At 68.3% G+C, this 12795-nt stretch overlaps 3 protein-coding genes across 4 annotated transcripts; 1 reads left to right on the top strand and 2 right to left on the bottom strand.

Moving 5' to 3' along the window:
• The first annotated feature begins 145 nt into the window (after positions 1-145).
• On the top strand, positions 146-4323 carry VTN (vitronectin). Of its 2 annotated transcripts, XM_035342853.1 has the most exons (9): positions 146-291; positions 1428-1577; positions 1838-1957; positions 2230-2562; positions 2636-2775; positions 2876-3032; positions 3117-3266; positions 3732-4004; positions 4141-4323. In XM_035342853.1, the coding sequence occupies exons 2-9, from the start codon at positions 1517-1519 to the stop codon at positions 4257-4259; spliced, it is 1353 nt and encodes a 450-aa protein (XP_035198744.1). In that variant the 5' UTR covers positions 146-291; positions 1428-1516; the 3' UTR covers positions 4260-4323. The 2 variants fall into 2 exon arrangements, with proteins under 2 accessions (XP_035198744.1, XP_035198745.1); XM_035342854.1 differs by lacking the exon at positions 146-291 and having other exon boundaries at positions 1418-1577.
• A 124-nt stretch (positions 4324-4447) lies between these two features.
• KIF12 (kinesin family member 12) lies at positions 4448-8721 on the bottom strand. The gene is given in 18 exon segments (XM_035342848.1): positions 4448-4575; positions 4686-4837; positions 4932-5173; positions 5254-5373; positions 5375-5420; positions 5631-5761; positions 5763-5921; positions 5999-6103; positions 6244-6362; positions 6447-6582; positions 6780-6871; positions 6980-7139; positions 7142-7327; positions 7425-7500; positions 7658-7779; positions 7852-7930; positions 8058-8123; positions 8510-8721. Coding segments are annotated over 18 exon segments (2253 nt in total). The 5' UTR covers positions 8707-8721; the 3' UTR covers positions 4448-4510.
• Positions 8722-10532: 1811 nt separating this feature from the next.
• TMEM199 (transmembrane protein 199) lies at positions 10533-12782 on the bottom strand. The gene is made up of 6 exons (XM_035342898.1): positions 12578-12782; positions 12406-12479; positions 12242-12331; positions 11466-11508; positions 11049-11161; positions 10533-10926 (listed from the first exon to the last, which is right to left on the bottom strand). The coding sequence occupies exons 1-6, from the start codon at positions 12747-12749 to the stop codon at positions 10831-10833; spliced, it is 588 nt and encodes a 195-aa protein (XP_035198789.1). The 5' UTR covers positions 12750-12782; the 3' UTR covers positions 10533-10830.
• Positions 12783-12795: the final 13 nt, after the last annotated feature.

Below are 12795 nucleotides of genomic sequence, written 5' to 3'. Positions count from 1 at the left end.
CTTTTATTTTCTTTTTCCAGGCCGGACGTGCTCAGGGCAGAAATGTTTGGGATGCTGGTCGCCAGTGCTGGGAGGAGCAGCTGAAATCCTTGGCTCTAAAAGCAGGCTGCCGCCAGCTCAGCCTGGGACTTAAATTCAAGTGGAGGTTTTAATGCCACGGAGCTGCTTTTAATCCTCTCTGAATCCGATACGCGGGGACAGACGCAGGAAGGGACCTTAGCTGGCGGCAGCAGACAGTAAACAAGGCAACCCGAGCAGCGCGGGACCGCGGCAGACCCTCGGCACAGAACAGTAAGAGATTTCCTGATAAGCTGTTATCAGTCCCGGGCAGCGATACGGGCGGCGGTGCGGCACGGCAGGAGGGTTCGCTGCCTCGGAGGGGGCAAAAATCAAACCGTTGCCTTCGGCTTCCCCTGACGAGCCCCGAGAGCTTTGTTTCGCTTCCTTTTGCTTTTGGGGAGGGCTTTCAAGCGGAGATTGGTGGGGGCCTGGAGCAGCCGGAGGGCAGCTGGAGAGCCTGGGACGAGCCGATCAGCAGGAGCAGCTCCAAGCCCAGCCCTTCCCGTCCCAGCCGCCCCAAAAGCCTCGCAGGGCTTGCACCCAGGGGTGACACAGCTGGGACCGGGGAGCAGGAGGGGTCAGGGGGGCTGCAGGAGAAGCCCTGCCCCACCAGCCCGCTGCTGGTGGCTCCCCAAGGCTCTCCCTGCGGGTGGAAGAGCGTTTCTCGACACCGAGCCGGACTCTTCCCAGCAAGGCTGGGAGCAGCCAGTGCCGGGAACTGCCCTTGGCAGAGGCAAAGCCCGTGGAGCAGTGGGCAGCGGCACCTCTGGGTGTCTTCTCTCCCCAAAACCCAGCACTTTTTGAAGCCCGTCGTGGCACTGCTGCCGACCCGGGCCAGGCAGACCCCAGCGGAGCTCCTGGCCCGGCGGTGCCATGCAGCGAGACCTGCTGGAGGTGGTGTTGCCGTCACCTCGTGCGCGTTTGCTCCTTGCCCCGATTAAATAACCATCCCGGAGTTATCAGGAGCTGTCGAAAGAGCTGAGTCGACATTAATTAGTAACTGAAAAGATTTGTCAGAAAGGGAATGATGGGAGCAAAATACACAGCCTTTTGTTTGCCTACTGCAGCGAAAGCGCACGGGGCTTCCCCTCTGCCACCCGGCCACTCACCCCCGGCCCCTGCCCCATGCCAGCGGCCCCATCCCTTGGGGCTCCCCACTTCTGCTTCCAGCCTGGCTGCCATCGAGCAAACCCCCAAATCTGCCCCCCAAAACGGTGCTGTTCTAGGAGAGCATAACCCAGAGCTTTTCCCTTTGCCCTCCGAGGGCTGCTTGGGGCACGGGGGTGAGCGGGCAGGGGCAGCGAGCACCTCTGCCCCTTCTCCCTCCGCGTTGACCTTGCCCTGTTTGTTTTCCCCGGCTGGGGCAGGCTGAGCAAACAGCGGATGCTGGGGCCCCGGCGGCAGCCACGCTCCAGCCCGCTCAGTCGCAGGAGGGCTTCGCTCCCGGCTGCCCACCATGAGGCTGCTGCTGCCTGTCCTGGTGCTGGCCCTGCTCGCCCCGGCCCGTGCTGCTGAAGGTGAGCCCCAGCCCCGCTCGCTGCCCACGGGTGCACCCGGCATGGGGACGGGGTCACGGCTTGGGGGTCCTAGGTGAATCCCCCCCAGCGTGGTCCTGCACAAAGCGGGGACCTTGGCTGCATGGGGGGGGGGGAGCGGGGAGCGGTGCCCCCGTAGCCCTCCAGGGGTGGGTGCCCATGCTGGGTCCCCTCAGTCTGGATGTGACCACGTCTGCCTTCGCCCCGCGGTGCTCCTTCCGTGCCCGCTGTGTCCTTTGCAGAGTCCTGCGAGGGTCGCTGCGATGAGGGCTTCAACGCGATGCAGAAGTGCCAGTGCGACACCCTCTGCGTGTACTACCAGAGCTGCTGCAGCGACTACTCCACCGTCTGCAAAGCCAAAGGTACCGGCCCCGCTGCCCCCCGTGCTCCTGCCACCGGCCTCAGGGGCCTCGGGGTTCCCGACAGCGTCCCAGGCCACCAGCTCTGGCCCCGCTCTGCACACACCCGTGTCCGCAGGGGGATGGCAGGGCTGGGGTTTGGCGCTGCTGTGCCAGGTTTTTTTGGCATCCAGCTCGGTGCCATCTACAGCGTGTGGCCCCACGGGTCTGGGAGCAGCCAAACCCTGCGTGGGGACACCCAGGGCTCCCTGGGACTGACCCATCCCCTCCCGCAGTGACCCGGGGAGATGTCTTCGCCTTGCCGGAGGACGACTACCTCGACTACAACCTCCCTATCGACACCGGCACGGTGCCGCCCACCGGGGCAGCAGCGCCCACAAGAGCTCCCACGGAACCCCCCACGCACCTGCCCACGGTGTCGGAGGACAACTGGGGCACCGAGGAGCCGCTGGTGGGGACGGAGGAGCCCGTGGAGGAGCTGCCCACCACTACCACCTCCGACGAGATCACGGATCAGGGCGCCGAGGATGAAACCGAGGAGCTGTGCAGCAGGAAACCTTTCAACGCCTTCACCGACCTGAAGAACGGCTCCCTTTACGCTTTCCGAGGTACCCCGGGGCCCTTTCCCCAGCACATACCCCCACGCCAGCACCTCATCTCCCTCCTCCCCTCTCTCTGCAGGGAAGTATTTCTACGAGCTGGACGAGAGCAGCGTGCGGCCCGGCTACCCCAAGCTCATCAGTGACATCTGGGGCATCGAGGGCCCCATCGACGCGGCCTTCACGCGCATCAACTGCCAGGGCAAGACTTACATCTTCAAGGTGGGTGCCAGATGTCCCCAAATCGCCGTGGCTGTCCCCAGAGCACCCGTGCCCGGGGAATCCACACCGCTTTGCTGACCCGTCCCCGTTGCGCCCCCAGGGCAGCCAGTACTGGCGCTTCGACGACGGGGTCCTGGACCCCGGGTACCCGCGCAACATCTCCGATGGCTTCGAAGGCATCCCCAACAACATCGACGCTGCCTTCGCCCTCCCAGCGCACAGCTTCCACGGCAATGAGCGCGTCTACTTCTTCAAGGGTGAGGCACGAAACCACCCCGATGCCCCCCCGGGGGCTGTGAGTGCCCGAGCGCCGCGCTGACGGCCCCGCGTCCTTCCCGCAGACAAGTACTACTGGTCCTATGACTTCGCCCACCAGCCCACGCAGGCCGAGTGCGAGAAGTCCTCGCCCTCCACCGTGTTCAACCACTACGCCTTCATGAACCGCGACAGCTGGGAGGACATCTTCCAGGTCCTCTTCGGCAGCAGGATGAGTACGTGCAGGGCCAGGACGCGGCGCGGTGCCAGGCTGTGTGTGGGAACCCCCCCCCCCCGCCCCGACCCCCTCTGCTCAGCCCAAATCCCACCCCTGCCACCCTCTTGTCCCATGCTGCCGAGCCCGTCGCAGTCACCTCACGCCGCAGTGTCACTGCTGGGGGCTGTTTATTCCCCCTGGAGCTAGGGATGCTGTAGGAAACCCCAACCCGAGGGAGGAGAAATGAGAGGAGGAGAAGAGGAGAGGGCGCTCAGCACCAGCGGGGCTGTTCCCAGCTTTGGGGTCGGAGAGGGCTGGATCCGGGCTCTGCCTCCCCGCGTCCCCATCACACATCCCATCCGGGTGGGGACCCTTCGGAGCACCTTTATGCCACGGGACAGGCTCTGGGGACCGTCTGTGGGGCAGACGCTGGCTCCTGCACGGTCTCTTCTCCCCCCTAACTCTCCCTCTGCCTCCCTGCCAGTCGGGGCGAGCGGCCCGCGGTACATCAGCAGAGACTGGCGGGGGGTCCCCAGCCGGCTGGACGCTGCCATGGCCGGCAGGATCTACGTGGCGTCGCAGCAGCCCCGCCGGAGGAAGTCCCGCCGCCAGCGCAAGAGGTACAAGAACCAACGGTCGCTGAACCTGGGGTTCTGGAGCTGGCTGCAGAACGACTCCGACTCCACGGACGCCGAAAGCGACTGGCTGTCGGGATCCCAGTGCGAGACCCTGCAGAGCGTCTACTTCTTCGTCGGGGGTGAGTTTGGGGGGGGGGGGGGGGGGCTCCTCTGGCTCTGCGCCATCCCCGAGCTCCGGGGACGCCGTGGGGCTGGCGGCGAGGGCTGGTAGCGACCCCAAAGCCACGCTGACAGCCCCCCGTTTGCCCCCCCCAGACAAATACTACCGCGTCAACCTGCGCACCAAGCGCGTGGACCTGGTGCAGCCCCGCTACCCGCGCTCCATCGCCCAGTACTGGCTGGACTGCCCGCAGCCCGGGGAGGAGAGCACCTGAAGGGGGCTCAGCACCACGGCCCGTAGCTAGACCGAAATAAACCGTGAGCGCCGTGCAGGCTGGAGGGTCGGTCTGCCTGCCTGCCTGTCTGTCCGTCAGGGTGAGATTGGCCACCCGTGGGCCGCGGGGGCCTTGTGGTCTGGTGTGCCCCGGGGGGCGGTGGTTGCGCCCCCAGCTGTGGCCAGGCTGGGGCTGGTTACGGGGTGCAGGGTCCCCTCCGCTGGTCCCAGCTCTGGTGCGGCTGTGGTGGCTCAGATCTGCTCCGCCAGCCAGGCCAGGGCCTCTTCCCACTGCGGCACAGGGACGGCTCCGGCGGCTGGCAGCCGGGAGCCAGCTGGGTCAGGTCTCCAGCACCCCAGGATCAGGCCCGCAGTCCCCCGGGGAAGGTGCCAGACCCCGAGGCACTGCCCGTCCCACCCCGCTCACCTTCAGGCTCCAGCAGACCTGGGCCTGGCCACGGCGGGGCCGAAGGCACAACCTTTCTCTCGGGGCTGGGCCAACGCTCGAGTCCTGGTGGCTCCCGCCTCGCCCGTGGCACCAGGTGCCGCCGAGACGAGCTCCTGCTCCTTCCCCGGCTCCTGCCGTGAGCAGAACTCCAGCTTACCACCTCCCCACGTCCCCGGGGCTTTCCCGAGATGATGCCCTGGGGTCGGCCCCATCCCCATCTCTCACCGCTTTCCCTGGTGTGGCCGGGAGCCGGGCAGAGCCGTGTCCTCCTGGCCGGGCAGCGGGATGCCAACGGGGACCGGCTGCGGCACGGGGAGCCCCGGCAGCGCCTGGGGGCCCAGCGGAGCTGTCAGGGTGCCGCTGCGCCCCGCCTGCCCCCTCGGAAGGGACACAAAATGTACCTGGGGCACGATGGCATTGGGCAGACCGGGGCAGCACTGGGGGCAACCGGAGGCAGGAGGCAGTTTCTGCAAGAGGGAGAGGGCAGAGGGTGTTTGGGCGGCCTCACCCTGTGTCCACACGGGGTGCCCGGGGTCCCCGCGCTCACCGGCAGCTGGCGCCCGGAGGCGGACGTCGCGTGGGGCTGCCGGAGCTGCGTGGGGTGGCCGAGTGGGACGTGGGTGCTCCGGAGAGGGACCTGGCTGCCGCAGGAGCTGCGGGGGGGCTCTGCAGGATGGGACGTCACCGCCGGGGTCTGGGGACATGTGGGGCTGCCTGGGGAGCAGTGAGGGAGCAGGGCAGGGCATGGGCAGCCTCCAGCCAGCCTCCGAGCCCTGCCTCCAGAGCCTCCCTGAGGCAAACATGCACGTCCCTGGGAGAGGCAGGCACCGAGTGCTGCCCGGCTGGGGGGCTCTGGCTGCCCCTCCGGCTCCTGGAGCCCCTGTTTGTGGGTCCTGCATGTGCCAACGGGACCCCCCCCCGTACCTGAGCTGCTCGTTCTCCACCACAAAGTCCCGCAGGAGGCCGTAGAGGCTGGGCCAGGCTGGGGCTCCCTCCGACAGGAGCTGCCCATCGTGTGGGGAGTGATGTGGCCCCACGGGGCCGTACCTGCCCCCCCCAGCCCGGCTGTGCCCCCGGCCTCGTGGGGGTCCCCAGCACCTCCCCGCTCCTCGTCGGCACCGTGGGCAGGCAGAGCTGCTGGCGCAGGGAGAGGTTCTCCAGCTGCAGGGCCCGGATCTCTTCCTCCAAGGTTTGCAGCAGCTTCTCCCGGGGGACCTGGGAGCACGAGGGGGTGGCTCGGGGAGGGTCCCCGGCAGCGGGGCCAAGCATCCTGCCCCTGCTCACAGCCCTACCCTGTTGGCCACGGGTCTGGCGGTGACCCTGCGGGCCCGGCTGGCGTAGTGCAGCGTGTTCAGCGTCTCCGAGAGGCAGCGTGAGGATGGGGAGATGCAGGCGACCTGCAGACGAGGAGGAGCCGCAGGTGAGCCTCCAGCCAGGGCCATCCCCATCCCCGTCCAGCCTTCCCCGCCGTGGGACAAGACCCCGGCGGCTCCGTGCACCCCCAAACCCCAATGCCCAGCCTCTTCCATGCACGTACCATCAGCGTGACGCCCCAGCCGCCCAGCGAGCGGGCCAGCAGCCGGGTGAGCTTGCTGTCCCGGTAGGGGATGTGCGTCCGCCTCCCTTGGGGCTTGGCCAGCAGGGAGATGCAGTGTCCTGCGGGAGGACGAGCCACAAAACGTGCGTCGGGAGCTGTGTCGGGGTCCGGCAGCTGCTGGAGGAGGGGTCCCCAGCTCTTACCCAGCGCCAGCAGGCTGCGGTTGATGTTGTTGGCCTCCACGCAGAGCTCCCCGGTGGAGCCCGTGTCCTTCACCCGCTCGCTGCCGGCCAGGTCCACGAAGCACAGCGTGCCCTGCTTGCTGGGGCTGGTGCTGGGCTGGAGGTGGGGGGGGGCGACACACACTGCGGGGTCACGCTCTGCTCCTGCGTCCCTCCTGCCCCTTCCCCGCTGCCCACTGCAGTGCCCAGCCCCACCAAAACATCCTCGGGGAGGAGGAGGCAGCCAGAGAGCCAGGACCCCCCCCCCCAGTCCTCCCCCCCGCCCCGTGTGCCCGGAGCAGGATGTGCGCTCACGGCTCGGCTGCGGACGTGGATGGTCAGGAGAGCGTGGCTGCGGCTCGAGTGCCTGTTGAGGGCGTGCGCGGAGGTCCGGCGCCTCCGGGAACCTGCCGGGATGGAGAGCTGCAGGGAGGGGGGGGGGCACGTGCCCAGCACCGCCACCGCTGGGCCCAGCACCTCCCGAACGTTGCCCCACGTGGCCCCAGCCCCGGCACCTTGCAGGAGCAGGTCGACGATGGCCTCCAGGCTCTCGAAGTCCACGCTGAGCTGGTTCTCGGCGTAGAAGCCGCGGGTTTTGCTCCAGCGCAGGGGAAGGGCGCACGGCGGCCCCGGGCTCAGCAGGTCCCTGACCTGGGGGGGGGATGACAGCGGAGGGGAGGCAGCGGGGACGGGGCACGGGGTGGCAGCGGGGCAGGGTGAGCGCTTACCTGCTCGTTGTAGATCTCCAGGTAGGAGGCACTGAGCGCCAGGCCGGGGCCGTGGCTCCGGCTGTGCTCCAGGAGGCAGGCGAAGGATCTCTGCATCAGCCCCAGCAGCGCCGGGGCCGCCGGCTGGGCCTCGCTCTGCAGAGACCGAGCGGTCACGGCACGTCCTCACCTCCTGCCCGCTCCCACCACGGGGCGTGAGGAGCCCATCCTGCCACCGGGGCCGGTGCTGTACCTGCCCCAGAGGCCCCATCAGGGTGTAGGTCTTCCCCGAGCCCGTCTGGCCGAAGGCGAAGACGGTGCAGGAGAAGCTGGGGAAGGAAGCCGAGCCTCAGGCACGGCCCCGGGGCTGCGGTGTAGAGATGCCACCTCCCGGCTCCGTCCCGGCAATGCAGACCTCCCGGTGAGGCCTGCAGGGCTCCCGTGCAGTGGAGATGCGGGGATGGGGGGCTCCCGGGGGGGGCTCACCCGTCTATCGCCAGCTCCACCAGCTGCCTCATGCCGCTGCCCTCGAAGACGGCCTCCTGCGAGGAGCCCGCGTCGAAGACGGCGCTGAACCCGAAGGTGGCGTCGTGCCTGGCCGCGCTCACCTGGGGACGGTGGCGGTGGTGGTTCCTGGGGGGGACCACGGCCCCCGGCCCCCTTGGGGAGGTGACACTTACGTGGACGGTGCCGTCGCCCAGGCTGTGCACCACCCGCCGGTCACCTCGGCGCGTCTCCGTGCAGGTCAGCGGCCGGACCCTAACCAGGGGGCGTGGGGGGACACAGGGGTGTCACCGCCTGGGGACCCCGGGGAGCCCCTAGACAAGGTGAGGCTGATGCTGCGTCCGGTCCCTGCCATGTCCCCACGCCTACCATGTCCCCTTACCTCAGCACCACCCTCAGGCGCGTTTCTTTGCCGGCCACGGGTCCCTCCTGCTCCGCTCCGGGGCTCCTCGGGGGAACAGGGGGCGGCGGGGAGGTGGGCGTCCCCACGGGGGGGGCACCCCAGGGAGAGAGACCCACAGCCACGCCGTGCTCACGCTTTCCTCCTGTCCCCGCTGCACCCCAGCGCCTGGCAGGGGACAGGGTGCAGCGTCCCCCACGTCCCCATGCAGGGACACCCCTGTCCCCCCACCCCAGCGGGGTTGGGGGGCCACCCCCCCCCCCCCCCCCCCCCCCCCCCCGCCCCATGCGGGGACACCCCTGTCCCCCCACCCCAGCGTTGGGGGGCCGCCCCCCCCCCCCCCCCCGGCCACCCAGGCGGCCACGTTGGCTGCTCAGGCCCTGGCCGCTGCAGGGCAGGGTGGCTTCGGTCCCCTCCGTCTCCCGTGGACTTACGGTCGCTGCTGGCCCCGTGGGAGCGTCCTGGGCCTTGTGTCCTGTTGGGGCTCCCAGCCCCGCTCGCCCTCTGCCTCCATTTGCCCCCCACAGCCCTCGCTCAGGGCGGCGGCGGCGGCAGCACCCGCTTGGCCCCGCTGGGAGCCAGCCGGCCCCGGGCCGCCCCGCACAACTGGTACCACCGCTCGGTTAAACATTGACCCGTGCCAACCCCGCGGGAGAGCCGTGGTGACACGGGGGGGGGGGGGGATGGAATGAGGCTGGGGGCAGGCGGTGGGAGCTGCACGGAGTCACCTCGTCCCTGGGGAGGGGGCACAAGGGGACCCCAGTGTCATTTGGGTTCTCCAGCATGCTGGCAGCGGACCCCTGAGCCCCCTCTTTGGCTTGGGTTCCTCTGGGGGGGGGGAGCCCTCGGGGGGGGCAGTGCTGGGAGCTGGGGGGGGTTCCTGGGGCTGCAGGTGCTGGGGGCACGGTCCCCGAGCCCCGCGGGGTGCTGCCGTCGGGGGGCACCCACCGGGGAAGCATCCCCGGGAGCCACCGGGAGAGAACCGGGGAGGGGAGCTGGGGGGGTGGGGGGGTGGGGGTCGGGGGCGGTGAGCACCGCCCGCTCGGGGCGGTCCCGCCCCCCCCCCCCCCCCCCCGGGGGCCAGGCCCGGGGGGGGGGGGGGGGGCCCCCCCCCCGGGGCGGGGGCCCCCCCCCCCCCCCCCGGCAGGACGTCCCCAACCTCCCTCCATCCCTCCCGGTGTCTCGTTGCCTCCCCCAGGTCTGGTTCCAGAACCGCCGTGCCCGCAGGATCCGCAGCGCCAAACCGGAGCCGCCGCCGTCGTCGCCGCCGCCTGGGGAGCGGGATCTGCCCGTGGTGCCCCCCGACGGCACCGTCCCCGCGCTGCCAGCGCCCCACAGCCCCGCTCGGGGCCTCCCCACCTCGCTGGGTTCCATCTCCGACCTCATCTACAGCGCGGCCATCACCAACCTGGGCGAGCAGTAGCCACGGCGGGGCGGCACCAGGGTTTACGGCCCCGATTTCATCAGGGTGCGGAATTAGCGCCGGGCCCCGCGGTCCCTGCGACGCCATCCAATATCCTAAATGCCGGTGAGGCCGTGGCGGGGCCAGCCCCCCCCCCTAATACCGACTAATCTTTTGGAGAAATACCTTAATCTGAGGCCGTATCCGCAGATGATCGTGGCGCGGCCGCCCCTAATCCGCAGGCACGTTCGCAGGTGCCGGCAGATTTCCCCGTATCGGATATTAAAGCGTGGTCGCGGAGGGGCTTAGCTGCCATCAGAGCATTAATCACCGTGTCCCGCCCTGGCGCGGCGCCCACCCGGCAGGTGTCTGCGTCCCCGGGGTCCAGCCGTGCCCCCTCCTCACTGCAGGGCCCTCCTGGGGGCACCCGGTGGGATCCGCTGGGTGCTCAGCGGCACCGGAGAAGCCCCCGGGCTCCTCTGGGGGCTGTTTTCCCTCCATGTCCACGCAAGTTGGGCGTCTTTTGGAGGGTCAGGCACAGAGCAGGGACCCCTCGCTACCCCGATGCCAATCCACGGGGCACGGTGCTGCTCTGCTTCCCCCCCCCCCGGGGGCTGCAGGCTCCTTTTGGCACCTCCGGTCGCAGGACCACGGGTCGGACGTGGCAGCCCCCCGGTGCGACCCTCTCCCCGGGTGAGGAGCTCCGTGGAGGGGACGCCTGTCTGCTGAGCTCCTGGGGACAAGGCCAAGCTGGGGGACAACCCCACGCCGCCACACAAGAGGCTGTTATCTCGAACAGATCTCCGTGGAGGGGCAGAACACCCATCACCAAACGTGGGCAGGGGCAGGCGCTGCCAGGCCGGTCACGAGTGAGTAACGAGTGAGTAACGAGTGAGTAACGCGCTCCTTAAGGCGTGCGGGGGACCGGGTGGGAGCAGGGAGGACAGGCAAAGCGTGGGCGTGGCTTCCTGCAGGAGATGGAGCACGATGCGGGGTGCAGAGGGAGAGGGAAGGGTTGTGCCTGGCTGCGGTGGCTTTGAGGTGCCAGGTCAGCGAGGAAGGCAAACACACCGTGATTTATTCCCAGAACGAGAGCACAGCGGCTTCACAGAGGTGGCACAGCACCAGCTCACGCTCCTCTGCGGTGGGGCGGGAAAAGTCCCCAGCCGTTCCCTCTTCTGCTCCGCAGCTGTAGGATTTTTGAATCCCCGATTCATTTCAGGAGCGTTGAGGAGCGGGAAGCGAGGTCCACCAGACGCCAACGCAGAGATAAGCCTCCCCCACACAAACGCCTCCTGGGGTGGGCCAAAGCCTCCAGCGCGAGGACCACACACTTCGGGGGGACGCGCGCGGTTACAGCTTCCCGAGGTCCCCTTCCAGGGTGCGCACCATGACATAGAGCTCCGCCAAGCCAACCACCGAGGCCACGATTACCGCCGAGAGGACGCGCTGAGGACACACAAAGAGAGCAAAGTGAGCGTGTGCGCGCGGTGAAGCCGCCGCTCGGCGCCGGGGAGCGTTTGCTGCTCCTGCCCGGCGGCGCAGAGCGCTCCCCGAGCAGGCCCACTCACCGCCGCGGTCTCCGCGAAGACGTACTGGCTGCCCAGGTACGTGCAGGCAAACGCGGCCACCACGGTGACGATGAAGTTGAAGACGGTGATGACCACGGCTTTCGCGGAGCGAACTGGAGAGAAGGGACGAGAGGATCGCGTTTAGGTAAGGCTGGGGGAACAGGGCGAGCTGTAAGACCGCTGACTGAATCTGCCTGCGACTGCCTCCGCCGGGCCACAGGAAGGTTGGAGAGTTCACGTGCTCCATGCCCCCCAGAGGCTGCTCTTTTACTTGAGGAACACTTCTGCGCATTAACTCCCGGTGAGATGCCGTCGCTCAGACAGGGAACGGCCGCTGAGGCCGACTACTGGCGACGCGACGCTTCCTGACCGACTCCTCCGCCTCTCGGTACGCGCTGCCAGGTGTCAGCCACTCACCTTGCCTCCCAAAGTCAGCTAGCGTCCCTCCTCGGCTCATGTCCTAAGAGAAGGGATTAAAACAAGTCGCGTTCCCACGTATTTTAACGCTAAGTGCAGAATAAAAGCAGCACCAATACCCTGCCCTGGCCCTAAGACCCTCTCAGAAGTCTGGGAAGCTCCCGCGGGGCCCTCCACAGGGATTTGGCAGCACAAATGCTCACAGTAAAAAAAATTGACCGAAGATGCTCGTTCTCCCAGATCAAAACCTGGCATCTTTTGGCAAGATGAGCTGCTCCAAAAAGTCCGTGTCTTCTATTCCACTCTCCCCATAACCCCGTCCTGCCCCTCTGGGCCTCAGCACCGCACCTGCTGCCCCCAGGTATTCACCGCCTGCGCTCCTTGGGTCCCTGCCCCCCCTCCCCTCTGCACTGCACCCGTTCTGTAAGGAAAATGTATTTGGCCGTGGGATGGCTTTTGGCCGTCGGGATGCTTTTGGCCCTGCTTTTGAGGATGAATCACGGTGGGGCAGTCGGTAACGCACGGACGCGCGTGTGAGCATCGTAGATTTGGAACGCTAAGAAACTTCTCCTGTTCTTCTTGCTAGTACCACCTTGAAGACAGACTGGTGGGTAGCACAGGGTGGGTTTTTGCCTTCAGGACGGGTGGATTTTCTTTCTCCTGGCCCTTTGGTTTTTGCCTCAGGAGCATCGAGGGCAATGCAGGAGGGGTCAGACCTCTCAGGGTGCACGGGGGGGGGGGGGGAGGGGGGAACCAGCCTTGTCTGTGCCCCTCACCTGGCCGGTGACATTGCGGGTCATCCGCCGGTACTCCTCGTTGGCCAGCCTGGCCTTGATCCTCTCCAGCCGCGCCACCAGCTCGGGGTTCTGGGGGCAGAGCACGGCTCCCGTCAGGGCCGCGGGAGGGGGAAGCTCCCAGCCCGCCGCCGGCCCTCACCTACCCGCGGCTGCACCGGCACCTCGGGCACGGCGATCTCGCTGCCTTCCAGGAGCTGGTACAGGAACAGCGGCGACCCTGCGGGGGGGCGGGGAGGGAACAACGGGGGCCGTTAACGGCCGTTAACGGCAATTAACGGCGGCGCGGCCTGGCCGTGCAGGCCCGGCGCAGCCTACCAGCCTCCCGCAGCCCTCCGTGCAGCCTCCTCAGCAAGCTAAAGGGCACCAGGGCATCCTTCGAGGACAGCGCGTCCCGCAGCTCGTCCCGGAGCGCGGCGGGGAGCCCGGCCAGCTCCTCTCCCTCCACCGCTCTCCTCAGGCGCGGCCCGGCCCTGACGGCGGCCGCCATTTTGCGCGCGGCCTCCGTCACCTAGGCGACGGGGGGGGGGGGGGGG

Source organism: Oxyura jamaicensis, chromosome 19, assembly GCF_011077185.1.
Source record: "Oxyura jamaicensis isolate SHBP4307 breed ruddy duck chromosome 19, BPBGC_Ojam_1.0, whole genome shotgun sequence".
In the NCBI taxonomy this organism is placed as follows: domain Eukaryota; kingdom Metazoa; phylum Chordata; class Aves; order Anseriformes; family Anatidae; genus Oxyura; species Oxyura jamaicensis.
This window is presented reverse-complemented; position numbering and strand designations above follow the sequence as displayed.

Excerpts from the sequence above, each read along its gene's own strand:
- VTN (XM_035342853.1), top strand. The coding sequence starts at position 1,517 with ATGAGGCTGCTGCTGCCTGTCCTGGTGCTGGCCCTGCTCGCCCCGGCC. Across the intron at positions 3,033-3,116 it reads GCGCGTCTACTTCTTCAAGG|ACAAGTACTACTGGTCCTAT; the intron begins GTGAGGCACGAA and ends TCCTTCCCGCAG. Across the intron at positions 3,267-3,731 it reads CCTCTTCGGCAGCAGGATGA|TCGGGGCGAGCGGCCCGCGG; the intron begins GTACGTGCAGGG and ends CCTCCCTGCCAG.
- TMEM199 (XM_035342898.1), bottom strand. The coding sequence starts at position 12,749 with ATGGCGGCCGCCGTCAGGGCCGGGCCGCGCCTGAGGAGAGCGGTGGAG. Across the intron at positions 12,480-12,577 it reads CGGAGGGCTGCGGGAGGCTG|GGTCGCCGCTGTTCCTGTAC; the intron begins GTAGGCTGCGCC and ends GCCCCCCCGCAG. Across the intron at positions 11,162-11,465 it reads AGCTGACTTTGGGAGGCAAG|TTCGCTCCGCGAAAGCCGTG; the intron begins GTGAGTGGCTGA and ends CCTTCTCTCCAG.